The sequence below is a fragment of the Mustelus asterias genome, unplaced genomic scaffold (assembly GCF_964213995.1).
Source record: "Mustelus asterias unplaced genomic scaffold, sMusAst1.hap1.1 HAP1_SCAFFOLD_42, whole genome shotgun sequence".
Taxonomy (NCBI): Eukaryota; Metazoa; Chordata; class Chondrichthyes; order Carcharhiniformes; family Triakidae; genus Mustelus; species Mustelus asterias.
Genome location: NW_027590119.1, coordinates 2,712,575 through 2,730,849, shown reverse-complemented (window position 1 = coordinate 2,730,849; position 18,275 = coordinate 2,712,575). Strand labels below are relative to the sequence as shown.

General features: G+C 48.8%; 1 protein-coding gene across 1 annotated transcript in view; it reads left to right on the top strand.

Moving 5' to 3' along the window:
- The first annotated feature begins 389 nt into the window (after positions 1-389).
- LOC144482740 (uncharacterized) overlaps positions 390-18,275 on the top strand; it is a 36,112-nt gene continuing 18,226 nt past the window's right edge. The window contains exons 1-3 of the mRNA XM_078201578.1: positions 390-443; positions 8,592-9,493; positions 15,937-16,383. Of these exons, the coding sequence (XP_078057704.1) occupies positions 8,915-9,493; positions 15,937-16,383 (1,026 nt within the window). The 5' untranslated portion in view covers positions 390-443; positions 8,592-8,914. The remainder of the gene's footprint in view (positions 444-8,591; positions 9,494-15,936; positions 16,384-18,275) is intronic.

Below are 18,275 nucleotides of genomic sequence, written 5' to 3'. Positions count from 1 at the left end.
CTCTGATGTGAACCATCCTCCAGTGGCTGAGCCAGGATGGGGCCGTTAACCTGGGCCTGTTCCCGGGAGGGAGGGAGGGAGGGAGGGAGAAGCCCCGCAGCTGCAAACCAGGGAGCTGACAATGATTCTGAAGGGTTTGCGGATCCACAAAGTGTTTCCAAATCCTCCCAGCCACCGCCTAACGCTGACTCCGCTTCTCCGGGACAAACAAGCGCCAAGGACAGCAATGACACTGCGCATGCTCCACATCACAATGCCCGGGGACTGATTGACGGCAGCGCCGGACCAATAGGAAGAGGGGGCAGGACTGGGGGACCGAGAAGGGAGCGGCTGGTCCTCCAACCAATCGGAGTGAACGAGGGGCGGGACCTGAAGCATGCGCAGTGCGGGTAATGGCGACGGACAGACGGATGGTTTTCACTCGGAAGCGAGATCAATACGAGGTAGAGGGCGGCGTGCGGGGAATGATAAATGTGGCGGGTGGGTGGAGAGACTTTGTGAACATGTTGTTCAAACCCAAACCCCGGAAATGAACTTCCCGGTCCCCCCCTTTGTACCAAATGGAGCGGCAGCTTGTAGTGTTAGACCCGGGCTTACTGCCGCCATTGAGGCTGCATGTGGGAGGCCGGCAGGGATTGTGATCGGAGAGTGAAGCCCTGACGTCACAATGGAATGGGTGAGAGTGTGACGTCACAATGGAATGGGTGAGAGTGTGACATCACAATGGAATGGGTGAGAGTGTGACATCACAATGGAATGGGTGCGAGTGTGATGTCACAATGGAATGGGTGATAGTGTGACGTCACAATGGAATGGGTGAGGGTTCCAGATGAGCTGAGACTGGGCTGGAGTCGGGCGATGGCACTGACATGTGGCCCGGTGGCACAGTGGTTAGTGCAGCTGCCTAACAGCGCCAGGGACCCGGGTTCAATTCCAGCCTCGGGTCATTGTCTGTGCAGAGTTTCTACATTCTCCCCGTGTCTGTGTGGGTTTCCTCCGGGTGTTCCGGTTTCCTTCCACAGTCCAAAGATGTGCCGGTTCGACGGATTGGCCATGATAAATTGCCACTTGGTATCAGGGGGATTAACAGGTAAATATGTGGATAGGGCCTGGATGGGATTGTTGTCAGTGCAGGCTCGATGGGCTGAATGGCCTCCTTCCACACTGTATTTTATTATTCATTATTGTTAATTAATTACTATTAATGCATCTATGAATGAAGGTGGTCTTGATGATGATGTGGACATGTGGCTGGAAGCTCATCTTGGGATGAACTATTTCACCCTGGTTGTGAACAGCCTGGTTCAGCCTCAGACAGTTGCCAGGAGGAGAGATAAAGTTGTTGGTGAGGGAGTGGAGTTGTAGTGGGGACTGAACACAATGGGTTCAGTCTTCCCAGTATTTATATGAAATAAATTTCTGTTCTTTCAGTACTGGATGTCAGACAAGTCAGGATGGTGTGTGAGTTGGAGAGGAACTTGGAGCTGATGATGTTCACAGGGTTTGGAAATTCATAGAAATCATAGAAACCCTACAGTGCAGAAGGAGGCCATTCGGCCCATCGAGTCTGCACCGACCACAATCCCACCCAGGCCCTTCCCCCATATCCCTACATATTTTACCCACTAATCCCTCTAACCTACGCATCTCAGGACTCTAAGGGGCAATTTTTAGCATGGCCAATCAACCTAACCCGCACATCTTTGAATTCTGTCAAAGTTCCTGTTGATTTGTAGATGTATAAAATCTCTCTCCTCACCTCCAGCCTCTCCTACTTCTCTCTGTTTCCACTCAGAGTGTGGAGATGCCGGCGTTGGACTGGGGTAAGCACGGAAAGAAGTCTCACAACACCAGGTTAAAGTCCAACAGGTTTATTTGGTAGCATAAGCCACAGGCTTTTGGAGCGCTGCCCCTTCATCAGGTGAGTGGGAGTTCTGTTCACAAACAGGGCACAGAGACACAAACTCAATTTTCAAAATAATGGTTGGAATGCGAGTCTTTACAGGTATTCAAGTCTTAAAGGTACAGACAATGTGAGTGGAGAGAGGGTTAAGCACAGGTTAAAGAGATGTGTATTGTCTCTAGCCAGGACAGTTAGTGAGATTTTGCAAGTCCAGGCAAGTCGTGGGGGTTACAGATAGTGTGACATGAACCCAAGATCCCGGTTGAGGCCGTCCTCATGTGTGATTGACAGATCCATGCTCACTGCTTCCTGCCCTGGACGCAGAGTGCTGAAACTTTCCATGCAGGCTGCCAGACAGATAAATGTCTACATTACTGGAGTAAAAATGTGTGGAATATACAGATTCACTTCATTCCCTTCAGTTGCTGCAAGTCCCCAATTTCCCCCAGAATGAGGAAAGAAATGGAAAGGGGGAGAAAAGAAAAAGAAAAGAAAAGATGTTGCCCAGAGGCGGAAGTTTCACTCTGAAGCTTATTGGCCAACGTCCGCATTGTGACGCCACGATAGAGCGTCTGAATCAGCCAATAGGAATCTCTCTGCTCCGCAGTGACGTCTCCGGGTTCCAGTGCGCAGGCCCGGGCGCGCGGACCCAGGAGCCCCGCCCCCACCCATTGTTCCCCTCCCCCTCCACCACATCGAACCAAGGTTTCCAGGCACCGGCTGACGGCTCCGTCAGAGAAGCCGCTCGGGGATCTCCCCCTCTCCCCGGCCCGTGACTGCAAATGTGCGAGGGAGAGGGGAAGCTGCGCATGTGCGGGGGAGAACCCACCCTCTGATCTTCATGCTGAGGTGTTGACCAATGGGAAGAGTTGGAGGACCGGAAGGACTCTGGTCTTCCACCCAATCAGAGCGCGGGCTTTGTGTGAATGAAGATTGATCTTCAGATAGACTGAAACTCCCTCCTGTGGCCAACATCTGTGAGTGGGAAAGATTGGATTGTCCAGCCAGTCCACCATATTGGCCGTTCGCTTTGCGTGTTGGCCAGTATAGTGTGCTCCAGGCAGGGGGCGGGCAGAGGATAAGGAGTTCAAGGCGGGCTTAATGCGCGCCTTGCGGTGAGCTTTTGGAAATGTGGCCGCTGGGAGGAACGCCTTGGTCGGCGTGAAGTTTCTGTTTCAAGTGCTTGGGTTCGTGACTTGTGCAAGAACTTTTTGTTTCGGCTGGGGCTTGTTGAATGCTGCTCTCGCTGGGATTCCTGTGCCTTGAAGGGCGTGGCCCAGGTAGATGCAATCTCGGAGGACCCAAGCCAGGGAGGAGCCATTTGGGAACTATGGTTTCGGAAGGTTCAGCCGCGGAAGGTGTGACCCCAGACGGTGCAGCCCCAGTGGGTGTGATTTTGGAAGTTCTGGCCCGGAGTGGTGGACTTTGGAGGACTGTAGTTGAGCGTTGTCGACTTCGGACGGTGGAATGTTGATGGGCGAAGCTCTGGACGGCGATGCCTCCGAAATGTTTCACAATTGTGTGGTTGTTCATGGATTGTTTGTTATTGTAATATGTGGTTTTCCTGTTATGATAGTTGGTGGTTTGTTCCGGCCCCCGTCTATTTTCTTGCGTTATTTGTGGCCTGGGGGGCATCCCCCCCTGGATAAAGTCACCCCCGGGGGGTGTGACATCCACTTGGGAAAAGTTCTGGGTGGTGAAGCCCCGGACATAGTAACACCAGAGGGATTTTTATTCTCCGGGAGAAAAATTGGGAAGGCAGGCCCGAACTGAGTACCCTGGAGAGACTCTCCCACCGCCCCGGCTGAAATTCCGGAAGGGATTCCGGATTGAGTAGGCGGGGTGGTTTCCCCCATTTCCCCCCTCCGGCTGAACATCCGTAAGGTGTAACCCCCGGATATGAGTACCACTGGAGGGTTGCATCCCCCGGCAGGTGGACAAACCCAGGGGACGGTGCCCTTATGCTTCAGTGTTTATTTTTTGTTGTGTACAGTTGTAGTGTTGTGTTAATGTTTGTCGATTTGTAGATTATGATTTGTAAATGGAGGTGTATTTTGAGGGCAATGCCCTGGAAAACTGTAATTGATGATGAACCCTTCCGAAATGGAAGGTAGTAATTGATAAATGGATGGTGTTAGCCATTGGTAATGTATTTTTCAGATTTGTTCTTTGTTCATTTGTAATTGTTTTGTAATATCGTGTTTGTACTAACCAACGGAAAATCTTTGCATTGTTTGTGGCCTGGGGGGTATCCCCCTCCCCCCCCCCCCTGGATAGAGTGACCCCCGGGGGGTGTGACATCCAGTTGGGGAAAGTGTCCGGGGCACCCAGAGGGGTAACACCGGGGGGGTTTTGTTCTCCGGGAGAAAAATTGGGAAGGCAGGCCGAATTGAGTATCCCGGAGAGCTTTTCCCACCGCCCCAGCCGAAAATCCGGAAGGCAGTCCGGATTGAGTAGGTTCGGGGTGGTTTTCCTGTCCCCCCGCCTCCAGCCGAACATCCGTCAGGTGGAACCCCCGGACCTGAGTACCTCTGGAGGGTTGCATCCCCCGGCAGGGGAAAAACCCGGGAGGCGGTGCCCTGGAGGGCGGCGGATATGCTGCAATGTTTATTCTTGTTGTGTTGTACTAATGTTTGTCACTTTGTAGATTATGATTTGTAATTGGAGGTGTATTGAGAGGGCAATGCCCTGGAAAACTGTGACCGTTAGTGAACCCTTCCGAAATAGAAGATAGTAACTGATAAATGGATGGCGTTAGCCATTGGTAATGTATTTTTTGTGTATTTGTAATTGCTTTGTATTAACGTATTTGTGATAAATAAAAAGAAACCAACATCTGTGAGTGGGAAAGATTGGATTGTCCAGCCAGTCCACCATATTGGCCGTTCGCTTTGCGTGTTGGCCAGTATAGTGTGCTCCAGGCAGGGGGCGGGCAGAGGATAAGGAGTTCAAGGCGGGCTTAATGCGTGCCTTGCGGTGAGCTTTTGGAAATGTGGCCGCTGGGAGGAACGCCTTGGTCGGCGTGAAGTTTCTGTTTCAAGTGCTTGGGTTCGTGACTTGTGCAAGAACTTTTTGTTTCGGCTGGGGCTTGTTGAATGCTGCTCTCGCTGGGATTCCTGTGCCTTGAAAGGCGTGGCCCAGGTAGATGCAATCTCGGAAGACCCAAGCCAGGGAGGAGCCATTTGGGAACTATGGTTTCGGAAGGTTCAGCCGCGGAAGGTGTGACCCCAGACGGTGCAGCCCCAGTGGGTGTGATTTTGGAAGATCTGGCCCGGAGTGGTGGACTTTGGAGGACTGTAGTTGAGCGTTGTCGACTTCGGACGGTGGAATGTTGATGGGCGAAGCTCTGGAAGGCGATGCCTCCGAAATGTTTCACAATTGTATGGTTGTTCATGGATTGTTTGTTATTGTAATATGTGGTTTTCATGTTATGGTAGTTGATGGTTTGTTCCGGCCCCCGTCTATTTTCTTGCGTTATTTGTGGCCTGGGGGGCATCCCCCCCTGGATAAAGTCACCCCCGGGGGGTGTGACATCCACTTGGGGAAAGTTCTGGGTGGTGAAGCCCCGGACATAGTAACACCAGAGGGATTTTTATTCTCCGGGAGAAAAATTGGGAAGGCAGGCCCGAACTGAGTACCCTGGAGAGACTCTCCCACCGCCCCGGCTGAATTTCCGGAAGGGATTCCGGATTGAGTAGGCGGGGTGGTTTCCCCATTTCCCCCCTCCGGCTGAACATCCGTAAGGTGTAACCCCCGGATATGAGTACCACTGGAGGGTTGCATCCCCCGGCAGGTGGACAAACCCAGGGGACGGTGCCCTTATGCTTCAGTGTTTATTTTTTGTTGTGTATAGTTGTAGTGTTGTGTTAATGTTTGTAGATTTGTAGATTATGATTTGTAAATGGAGGTGTATTTTGAGGGCAATGCCCTGGAAAACTGTAATTGACGATGAACCCTTCCGAAATGGAAGGTAGTAACTGATAAATGGATGGCGTTAGCCATTGGTAATGTATTTTTTCACATTTGTTCTTTGTGTATTTGTAATTGTTTTGTATTAACGTATTTGTAATAAACAAAAAGGAACCAACATCTGTGAGTGGGAAAGATTGGATTGTCCAGCCAGTCCACCACATTGGCCGTTCGGTTTGCGTGTTGGCCAGTATAGTGTGCTCCAGGCAGGGGGCGGGCAGAGGATAAGGAGTTCAAGGCGGGCTTAATGCGCGCCTTGCGGTGAGCTTTTGGAAATGTGGCCGCTGGGAGGAACGCCTTGGTCGGCGTGAAGTTTCTGTTTCAAGTGCTTGGGTTCGTGACTTGTGCAAGAACTTTTTGTTTCGGCTGGGGCTTGTTGAATGTTGCTCTCGCTGGGATTCCTGTGCCTTGAATGGCGTGGCCCAGGTGGATGCAATCTCGGAAGACCCAAGCCAGGGAGGAGCCATTTGGGAACTATGGTTTTGGAAGGTTCAGCCGCGGAAGGTGTGACCCCAGACGGTGCAGCCCCAGTGGGTGTGATTTTGGAAGATCTGGCCCGGAGTGGTGGACTTTGGAAGACTGTAGTTGAGCGTTGTCGACTTCGGACGGTGTGATGTTGATGGGCGAAGCTCTGGAAGGCGATGCCTCTGGAATGTTTCACAATTGTATTGTTGTTAATGGATTGTTTGTTCTCGTAATATGTGGTTCTCCTGTTATATTAGTTGGTGGTTTATTCCGCCCTCCCCACCCCCGTCTATTTCCTTGCATTATTTGTGGCCTGGGGGGCATCTCCCCCCGCCCCCCTGGATAGAGTAACCCCCGGGGGGTGTAGCATCCGGTTGGGAACGTTCTGGGTGGTGAAGCCCCGGACACAGTAACACCAGAGGGACCCCATTCTCCAGGAGAAAGTCCGGGAGAAAGTCGGGGAGTGCCCCCCACACCCCCCGCCCCCCCCCCCTGCAAAATGAGTACCCCGGAGAGCCTTTCCCCTCCGCCCCAGCTGAAACTCCGGAAGGGATGCCGGACGGAGTAGGTCCAGGGTGGTATCCCCTTTTCCCCCCTCCGGTCGAACATCCGTAATGTGTAACCCCGGACATTAGTACCTCTGGAGGGTTGCATCCCCCGGTAGGGGACAAACCCAGGGGGCGGTGCCCTGGAGGATAGTGGTTATGCTTCAGTGTTTATTTTTGTTGTGTTGGACTAATGTTTGTTACTTTGTAGATTATGATTTGTAAATGGAGGTGTATTTTGAGGGCAATGCCCTGGAAAACTGTAATTGACGATGAACCCTTCCTAAATAGAAGGTAGTGACTGATAAATGGATGGCGTTAGCCATTGGTAATATATTTTTCACATTTGTGCTTTGTGTATTTTAATTGTTTTGTATTAACGTATTTGTAATAAACAAAAAGAAACCAACATCTGTGAGTAAAACACTTTCTTTTCTCCCCCTTTCCATTTCTTTTCTCATTCTGGGGGAAATTGGGGACTTGCAGCAACTGAAGGGAAAGGAAGTGAATCCAGGGAGGGTGCAGACTCTGGAAAGGTTGGCCCAGGTCTCTCTCTCTCTCTCTTAAAGACAGTGACATCCTTTGCTTCCTCAGCTTGACACATTTATTTGTTTGTCTAAAAGGATGGTCTCTTTTCTAATGTTCACAATTAAAGGGCTGGTTTCCCCAGGCGATGGCTGACATTTAAGGAGACAGTAAATTAATATAGGACAGAGATATGTCTACTGTTATTAAATGGTCCATATCAGATCATAGAAATCATAGAAACCCTACAGTACAGAAAGAGGCCATTTGGCCCATCGAGTCTGCACCAACCATAATCCCACCCAGGCCCTACCCCCATATCCCGACACATTTACCCACTAATCCCTCTAACCTATGCATGTCAGGACACTAAGGGGCAATTTTAGCATGGCCAATCAACCTCACCCGCACATCTTTGGACTGTGGGAGGAAACCGGAGCACCCGGAGGAAACCCACGCAGACACGAGGAGAATGTGCAAACTCCACACAGACAGTGACCCAAGCCGGGAATCGAACCCAGGTCCCTGGAGCTGTGAAGCAGCAGTGCTAACCACTGTGCTACCGTGCCGCCCATATATTATTTATTGTCTTGTAATAAAATATAGTTAATGTCTTTTCTTGCTGTGTAATGTAGTACCTTAGCTATATTTCCAGTCATCTCTTCCGTCAGAGTGTTGTATTATCTGGGTTTCTCTTCCTCAGGGACCAGTGAAGGCTGAAGATCATTGAATATATCATTGAGGGGACAAGGGAGTCAAGAGTTATGGGGAAAATGGAGAGAAAGTTAAGATGAGGAGGGATTTCTTCACTTGAGGATGTGGTGAAGTTTTGGCATTCTCTACCCCAGAAACCTAGTCATAAAGTATGCTCAAGCAGGGGATTGATATATTTCTAGACATTGAAGATATCTAGAGATATGGGGGATAATCTGGCAGAGGTAAATCGGTCAGTGAGCTCATTGAATGGTTCAGCAGGCTCGATGGGCCGAATAGTCAACAGCAGCAACTATTTCTTCAGATCTGTGTCCAGGGCAGGAAGCAGTGAGCATGGGTCTGTCAATCAGCCTGAATTTACAGCTCTTGGGGAATGAGAGAGGAAAGCACATTCCATAGAAACTTGAATTGTCTGTTTTGAATTTCTATCCTGTACTGACAGTGAGATATTTTCTAAATTGTTTTTACAGGATATTGGAAGAGGAGAAATCACTGACAGAAATCTCAGACGTGATGTGCATTTTGGACAAAATCACTCGATTCCTTGGGACGTGAATATCAGAGAAATGTTTGACCGGTCTGTCAACTTCAAAAGATTTTAAACATTAGTGTGGATGGACAAGCAGCGAGACACACACACACCCGAGTGAGAGTGTTCCAGTGCACTGACTGTGGAAAGAGCTTTCACCAGTTACACAGCCTGACATCCATTCACACTGGGGAGAAACCGCACACCTGTTTTCACGGCTTCAACGGGTTGTCTGAACTGCAGGGATACAAGGAGACTCAAAACATGGAAAAACCGTGGATATGTGTGGACTGCGGGAAGGGATACAGAGCCCCATCAGAGCTGCAAGCTCATCGACGCATTCATACGGGAGAAAGGCCATTCACCTGCTCTTGGTGTGGGAAAGGATTCACTCGGTTATCCATCCTGCAGTCACACCAGCGTGTTCACACTGGGGAGAGACCCTTCATCTGTTCTGAGTGCGGGAAGGGATTCAGTCATTCATCCAGTCTGCAGACACACCAGCGAGGTCACACTGGGGAGAGACCATTCACCTGCTCTCACTGTGGGAAGGGATTCAGAGATTTATCCAACCTGCAGACACACCAGCGAGTTCACACAGGGGAGAGACCGTTCACCTGCTCTCAGTGTGGGAAGGGATTCACTCAGTCATCCACCCTGCAGTCACACCAGCGAGTTCACACAGGGGAGAGGCCATTCACCTGCTCTGTGTGTGAGAAGAGATTCAGTCTTTCATTCCACCTGCGGAGACACCAGCGAGTTCACACTGGGGAGAGACCGTTCGCCTGCTCTCAGTGTGGGAAGGGATTCACTCAGTTATCTAACCTGGAGACACACCAGCGAGTTCACAAGTGATCACACGGGTTGGATTCTGCTGTTATTGTTTCTGCTCTCAATTACATCCAGGACTGCATTTTGTTCATTCTCACAGTTGGTCAATGGGGAGGGTCGGAGGGTTTCTTTCTGCTGGACTGGCCGGTCTCATGACTTTGCCTCCAGTGGGCTGATGCTCTTTGAGTCTTGTTGTGAATACCTGGTTTCAGATTTCACAAGGATCACAGAGTGACAGGGTGTGAGGAAGTTCAGAGATATTTAGTCAGCATTTCTGTTTGAAACCTCCCAAATGCCCATCCAATTTCCTTTGTAATTGTTTATTGTCTCCACTTCCTCCACCCTCGTAGGCAGCGAGTTCCAGGTCATTCCCATTCGCTGCATCAAAATATTCTTCCTCACATCCCCCACCCCCCGCATCTCTGACCCAAAACTTAAATCTCTGTCCCCCTCATCCTTGTCCCATCAGCTAATGAGAACAGCTTTTCTTTGTCCACCTTATTTAACCTGTCAGAATTTTGTCCACCTCTATCAAATCTCCCCTCAACCTCCTTTGCTCCAAGGGGAACAACCCCAACCTGACATTGACAATAAAGAACAAACAGAATATGTTAATCCCTGAAATCAAATGGGAATGTTTAATTTCTGTTTTAAAGATATTGTGCATATATTGTCCTGGACAATAAAGAAATTGGAATAACTCACCTTGGGTGTGGTTGAATGGAATATATCAATCTGGTATCCACCTACATTCTTGAGAAAGTCTGGGTTGTGTAGATGGGATGAATAAGTTGATCACTTTCTCTTGGAAATACTTACATCCTTGTCCATGAACTTTGTTTTAAAGAAATCCACATTTAAAAGTCCGGCCACTACATGAAATATCAGCACCAGAACAGCAGGAGATAAGAAAGACAGACACTCTGATCTTTTCATCAGCACATCTGAGAGTCAAGAATGTGTGACATGATTTTGGGATACGGGTGAGAGTGTGCAGATATGAATAGTTACATGTGAAAAATAGCAAGCCTAAATTCATGGTGCATTGGAGCGAAGAGCGGGTCCCAGTGGTCCCCAACATCTCAGATGCCAGTCTCCAGCCAAGTCGATTCACTCCACATGATATCAAGAAACAGTTGGAGGCACTGGATATTGCTAAGGCAATGGGCCCTGATAACATTCCAGACTTGTGCTCCACAACTTGCCGGTTCCATAGCCAAGCTCTTCCAGTACAATTGCAACACTGGCATCTACCCGGCAATGTGGAAAATTGCCCTGAACACAAAAAGCAGGACAAATCCAACCCAGCCAAATACCGCCCAATCAGTCGACTCTTGATCATCAGTAAAGTGATGGAAGGGGTCATCAACAGCGCTATCAAGCAGCACCTGCTCAGCAATAACCTGCTCAGTGACGCCCAGTTTGGGTTTCACCAGGGTCAGCTCCCGACCTCATTACAGCCTTGGTTCAAACATGGACAAAAGAGCTGAATCCCAGAGGTGAGGTGAGAGTGAAAGCCCTTGACATCAAGGCCACATTTGACCGAGTGCAGCATCAAGGAACCTGAGCCAAACTGGAATCAATGGGTATCAGGAGGCAAATTCCGCTGGGTGGAATCATACCTGGTACATAGGAAGATGGTTGTGGTTTTGGAGTGTCAGTCATCTCAGCTCCAGGACATCTCTGCATGAGTCCCTCAGGGTCGTGTCCTTGGCCCAACCATTTCAGCTGCATCATCAATGACCTTTCATCCATCATAAGGTTAGAAGTGGGGATGTTCGCCGATGGTTGCACAATGTTCACTATTCATGACCCCTCAGACACCGAAGCTGTCCATGTTCAAATTCAACATGATCTGGACAACATTCAGGCTTGGGCTGACAAGGGGCAAGTAACATTTAATGGCAGGCAATGACCATCACCAACAAGAGCCAATCTAACCACCGCTCCTTGACATTCAATGGTGTAACCATCACTGAATCTCCCACTGTCAACATCCTTGGGGTTACCATTGACCAGAAACTCAACTGGACTCACCACATTAACACAGTGGCTGCAAGAGCAGATCAGAGGCGAGGAATACTGTGGAGAGTAACTCACCTCCTGACTCCGCAGAGCCTATCCACCATCTACAAGGCACAAGTCAGGAGTGTGATGGAATATTCCCCACTTTTAAAGTTTTAAAGTTTATTTATTCGTCACAAGTAAGGCTTACATTAACACTGCAACGAAGTTACTGTGAAATTCCCCTAATTGCCACAGTCCGGCGCCTGTTTGGGTCAATGCACCTAACCAGCACGTTTTTCAGAATGTGGGAGGAAACTGGAGCACCCGGAGGAAACCCACGCAGACACGGGGAGAATGTGCAAACTCCATACAGACAGTGACCCAAGCCGGGAATCGAACCCAGGCCCTGGCGCTGTGAGGCAGCGGTGTGAACCACTGCACCATCGTGCAGCCCATAGATTGACACCACATCTACAAACATCCACTCCCTCCACCACCGCACTCAGTAGCAGCAGTGTGTACTATCTGCACTGCAGCAATTCACCAAAGATCCTCAGACAGCACCTTCCAAACCCATGACCACTTCCATCTAGAAGGACAAGGCAGCAGATACATGGGAACACCACCACCTGCAAGTTCCCCTCCAAGCCATTCACCATCCTGACTTGGAAATATATCGCTGTTCCTTCGCCGTCACTGGGTCAAAATCCTGGTATTCCCTCCCTAGCGGCATTGTGGGTCAACCCACAGCACATGGACTGCAGCGATTCAAGAGGCAGCTCACCACCACCTTCTCAAGGGCAACTAGGGATGGGCAATAAATGCCGGCCAGCCAGTGACGCTCATGTCCCACGAATGAATAAAAAAAAGATGAGTAGTTAGTCCTGGGAATGGTTCAGTGAAGGGTTCCCTGCTATTCGAAACCCCAGGAAGGTGCCGTCCGTGCTTCTCAGAGGCAGTGACTGTTTCTCTGTCAGCCCCAGGATTTCACATTGTCGTCCACTTCTCTTGGATCGATCACTGACTTGAAAGTGTGGAGTTGGTAGAGTTTCATTGATGAGTAAACTTGACCCGATCAGTTTCTAAAAGTTGCATGTAATCAATAAACTTTGATACAATTGACTGATTTGGTGTCTGAGTCTTTGCTTGATGGTTATATCTCTGCCAAATTCAAACCCTTTAAAAGGACAATTTGGGTTCCAGAATTGGGCAGTGTACAGCCAAATTGGAACAATGTAACAGATCAAAAATAAACATTTTTTAAACTGATAATGTCTTTGTAACAATCAGCAGCCCCAGCCTTTCCTGAGGGTTAAATGCTCTCAGTTCTGGGATTATTCTTGTGACTTTTTTTGCCCCTTCTCCAGTGCCTTTATTTCTACAGTGGTTAGCACTGCTGCCTCACAAATCCAGGGAGACGTGTTTGATTCTGGCCTTGGGTGACTGTTTGTGTGAAGTTTGCACATTTTCCCTGCAGGTGCTCCGGTTTCCACCCACAGTCCAACGATGTGCAGGTTAGATAGATTAGCTATGGCAAATATGCGGGGTTCGAGGCTCGGGTGGAATAGACCTGGCTGGGATGAACTTTTGGAGAGTCAGTACAGACTCAATTGGGCTGAATGGCCTCCTTCCGCACTGGAGGGATTCTATGATTCTAAATGGAGATCACAACTGTTGACAGTATTCCCAGTGTCGTATAATCACGCTTCTAATCAAGTCGAACATAACCTCCCTGCTGTTCGATTCTATCCCTCGAGAATGGAACTCTATATGTGGGCCTCAGACTTGAGGGAAGATGTGAAGTTCTTAGAGAGGATGCAGAGGAGATTTGCGAGAATGGCACCTCACATCCTTAAAAAGTACCTGGACCAGCACTTGGCAAGTCAGAACATTTAAGATGATGGGCCAGGTGCTGGTAAATAGGATTAGGTGGGAAGTCAGGCGTTTCTTGCATGTCGGTGCAGACTCGATGGGCTGAAGGGCCTTTTCTGCACTGTACGATTCTATGATGAGGCAATTCAGTTAGTTGGAGAGACTGGAGCAGCTGAAATTTCTCTCTTTAGATCAGTCAGACATCAGGGCTTGGAATGGGGCCATTCGGGCCACTGATTCAATGCTGGCTCTCTGCAGAGCAAACCCTTACCCGTTCTATGGACATATCCATGCTCATGCTTCCTGTCCTGGATGAGCAGAAACTGATAGCCAAGTTCCGCACACATGAGGACGGCCTCAACCGGGATCTTGGATTCCTGTCACACTATCTGTAACCCCCACAGCTTGTCTGGACTTGCAGAATCTCACTGGCTGTCCTGTCTTTAACCTGTGCTTAATGCTCCCTCCATTCACATTGTTTGTACCTTTAAGACTTGATTATCTGTAAAGACTGCATTCCAATCATTATTCTGTAAATTGAGTTTGTGTCTCTGTATGCCCTGTTTGTGAGCATTTCTCCACTCCACCTGACGAAGTGGCAGCGCTCTGAAAGCTAGTGGTATTTGCTACCAAATAAACTTGTTGGACTTCAACCTGGTGTTGTTAAACTTCTTACTGTGTTTATCCTGTCCTGGAAACAGAGAGCTGGAAATCTCCATGCAGGCTCCCAGACAGACATATGTCTATCTGACTGGACTAACAATGTGTGGAATGTACAGACTGGGGAACAATGGGTGGGGGCGGGGCTCCCGGGTCCGCGCGCCTGAACCCGGAGACGTCACCGCGGAGCAGAGTGATTGCTATTGGCTGATTCAGGCAGGGCTCTATTGTGCCGTCACAATGACTCAGAGGGGCGTTCCCAGCACACAGTGTCCCATTGGCAGCAATGTCACTGGTTACAGAAGCAGCACACTGCGGATTGGACACCAGCTCAGCGCAGCAGGCGGTCAAAGCCCCGCCCACCCCCACGTGGGCCCCGGTTCCGCCCCCTTATTGTCTACATGCGGCAGATTGACCAATGGGAACGTGTGGAGGACCGGATGGGCGCTGGTCCTCCAGCCAATCAGAGTCCGGGACTTGTGTGCATGGCCGTATGGAGCTTCCTCCATTGTTGCTCCTCTCTCTCTGGATGAAGATTGAGCTTAAAACAGACTAATATTGTACTGTCGCTACATTATATATTTCCAGTCATTCATCTCTTGCCTATTCGAGTCTTTGGATTTCTTCTCCACAGGGATCAGTGGAGGCTGAGGGTCATTGAATATATTCCAGGGTGAGTTAGACTGATTTTTGATTGATAAAGGAGTCAAGCGCTTTGGGGAACAGGTGGAAAATGGAGAGAAAGTTAAGATGAGGAGGGATTTCCTCACTCAAGGATGTGGTGACGTTTTGGAATTCTGCACCCCAGAGGACTGTGGAGCCTCAGTCATCAAGAATTTTCAAGCTGGAGATTGATAAATTTTGAGATATTGAAGACATTGGGTGATCTGGGAGATAATGTGGGAAATGGCGCTGAGGTAGATCAGCCAATTCCCAATGAATGGTTGAGGCAATGGTTGGCCATTGGGCTGAATGGCCAACTGTTGCTTCTATTTCTTATGATTTCTATGTGCTGGAGTGGAAGCAGTGAGCATGGATCTGTCAATCAGCTTCAATCAGCACCTTGAGGAGAATTGGAAGGGGTGAATATTAGATACAGCAGAGTGAGAATGGAGGGAGAGTGTGTGGGATGGAGATTCACAGCTTTTAGAACATAGAAACATGGAAAAACTACAGCACAAAATAGGCCCTTCGGCCCCACAAGTTGTGCCGAACATATCCCTACCTTTTAGGCCTACCTGTAACCCTCCATCCTATTAAGTCCCATGTACTCATCCAGGAGTCTCTTAAAAATCCCTATTGATTTTGCCTCCACCACCACTGACAGCAGCCGATTCCACTCGCCCACCACCCTCTGTGTGAAAAACTTCCCCCTAACATTTCCCCTGTACCGACCCCCCAGCAGGTATGGGGAATGAGAGAGGAAAGAATGTTCCATAGAAACTAGAATTTTCTGTTCTGAATTTCTATTCTGTTCTGACACTGATTACTCTTTAAAACTTGTTTTACAGGATATTGAAAGAGGAATCACGGGCAGAAATCTCAAAAGTCACATCGAGACATGACAGTCATATTCCTTGGGAGCTAAATATCATCGGCCTTTGAATCTAGAAGGAGAAATGATTGTACAGTCTGTCGATTTGAAAAGATTTCAAACATCACTGTGACTGGAAAAGCACCAACACACCAACAGTGTTCCAGTGCACTGACTAAAGAGCTTTAACCAGTTACACAGCCTGAATAAATATCACACCATTCGCAGCTGGGAGAGACTGTACTTGTGTTCTGTGTGTGGACAAGGCTGCAACTGAGGCAAGGACACCTGCACCATGGAGAAACCATGGAAATGTGTGGACTGTGGGAAGGGATATGGAGCACCATCTAAGCTGGAAATTCATCGGCGCAGCCATACTGGGGAGAAGCCATTCATCTGCTCTCAGTGTAAGAAGGGATTTAATCATTTATCCAGCCTACAGATGCACCAGCGAGTTCACACTGGGGAGAGGCCATTCACCTGCTCTCAGTGTGGGAAGGGATTCACTCAGTTATCCAACCTGCGGACACACCAGCGAGTTCACAGTGGGGAGAAACCATTCACCTGCTCTCAGTGTGGGGAGGGATTTACTCAGTCATCCCACCTGCAGACACACCAGCGAGTTCACACTGGGGAGAGGCCATTCACCTGCTCCCAGTGTGGGAAGGGATTCACTCAGTCAGCCGACCTGCAGAGACACCAGCGAGTTCACACTGGAGAGAGGCCGTTCACCTGCTCTCAGTGTGGAAACGGATTCACTCAGTCAGCCGACCTGCGGACACACCAGCGAGTTCACACTGGGGAGAAACCATTCACCTGCTCTCAGTGTGGGAAGGGATTCACAGTTTCATCCCGGCTGCTGAGACACCAGCAAGTTCACGAGTGATTCCAGGGTTTGGATTCTGCTGTTATTGTTTCTGCTCTCAGTTGCATCCAGGATTGCATTTTGTCCATTCTCACAGTTGATCCATGGATTGGGTCAGAGGGTTTCTTTCTGCTGGACTGGCTGGTCACATGACTTTGCCTCCAGTGGGCTGATGCTCTTTGAGTCAAATGTCACAAGGATCTCAGAGTGACAGGGTGACAGAGTGACAGGGTGTTAAGAAGTTCAGAAATATTTAGTCAGCAGAAGACAGAGGGTAGCAGTGAAACAATGCGTTTCTGAATGGAGGGCTGTGACTAGTGGCATCCCGCAGGGATCAGTGCTGGGACCTTTGCTGTTTGTAATATATATAAATGATTTGGAGGAAAATGTGGACGACACAAAGGTTGTTGGATTTGCAGATAGCGATGAGGACCATCAGAGGATACAGCAGGATATACATCAGTTGGGCGGAGAGATGGCAGATGGAGTTTAATCCGGATAAATGTGAGGTAATGCATGTTGGAAGGTCTAATACAGATAGGAAATATACAGTAAATGGCAGAACCCTGCAGGGTATTGATAGGCAGAGGGAACTGGGTGTACAGGTACACAGGTTACTGAAAGTGGCAACACAGTTGGAGAAGGTAGTGAAGAAGGCATATGGCATGCTTGCCTTCATCGGCTGGGGCATTGAATGTAAAAATTGGCAAATCATGTTGCAGCTTTATAAAACCTTAATTAGGCCACACTTGGAATATAGTGCGGCATAATTATATAGTGCAGCATGAACTCTGTCCATGCCTCTCATAATCTTGTAAACTTCTATCAGGTCACCCCTCAACTCCGCTGTTCCAGTGAGAACAACCCACGTTTCTCCAACCTCTCCTCATAGCTAATGCCCTCCATACCAGGCAACATCCTGGTAAATCTTTTCTGTACCCTCTCCAAAGCCTCCATATCCTTCTGGTAGTGTGGTGACCAGAATTGAACACTATATTCCAAGTGCAGCCTAACTAAGCTTCTATAAAGCTGCAACATGACTTGCCAATTTTTAAACTCAATGCCCCGGCCGATGAAGGCAAGCATGCCGTATGCCTTCTTGACTACCTTCTCCACCTGCATTGCCACTTTCAGTGACCTGTGTACCTGTACACCCAGGTCCCTTGACCTATTTTAAGGGTTCTGCCATTTACTGTACATTTCCTTTTTGGATTAGACCTTCCAAAATCCATTATCTCACATTTGTCCGGATTAAACTCCATCTGCCACCTCTCCGCCCAAGTCTCCAACTGATCTATATCCTGCTGTATCCTCTGATGGTCCTCATCGCTATCTGGAAATCCACTAACCTTTGTGTCATCTGCAAACTTACTAATCAATCCAGTTACATTTTCCTCCAAATCATTTATATACATATATATAACAAACAGCAAAGGTCCCAGCACTGATCCCTGAGGGACGCCACTTGTCACAGTCCTCCATTCAGAAATGCACCCTTCCACTGCTACCCTCTGTCTTTGACCGAGCAGTTTTGTATCCACGTAGCCAGCTCACCTCTGATCCCATGCAACTTTACCTTCTGCACCAGTCTGCCATGAGGGACCTTGTCAAAGGCTTTACTGAAGTCCATGCAGACAACATCCACTGCCCTATCCTCATCAATCATCTTCGTCACTTCCTCGAAAAACTCGATCAAGTTAGTGAGACACGACCTCCCCTTCACAAAACCATGTTGACTCTCACTAATACGTCCACTTATTTCCAAGTGGGAATAAATGCTGTCTTGAAGAATCCTCTCCAGTAATTTCCCGACCACTGATGTAAGGCTCACCGGCCTGTAATTACCTGGATTATTC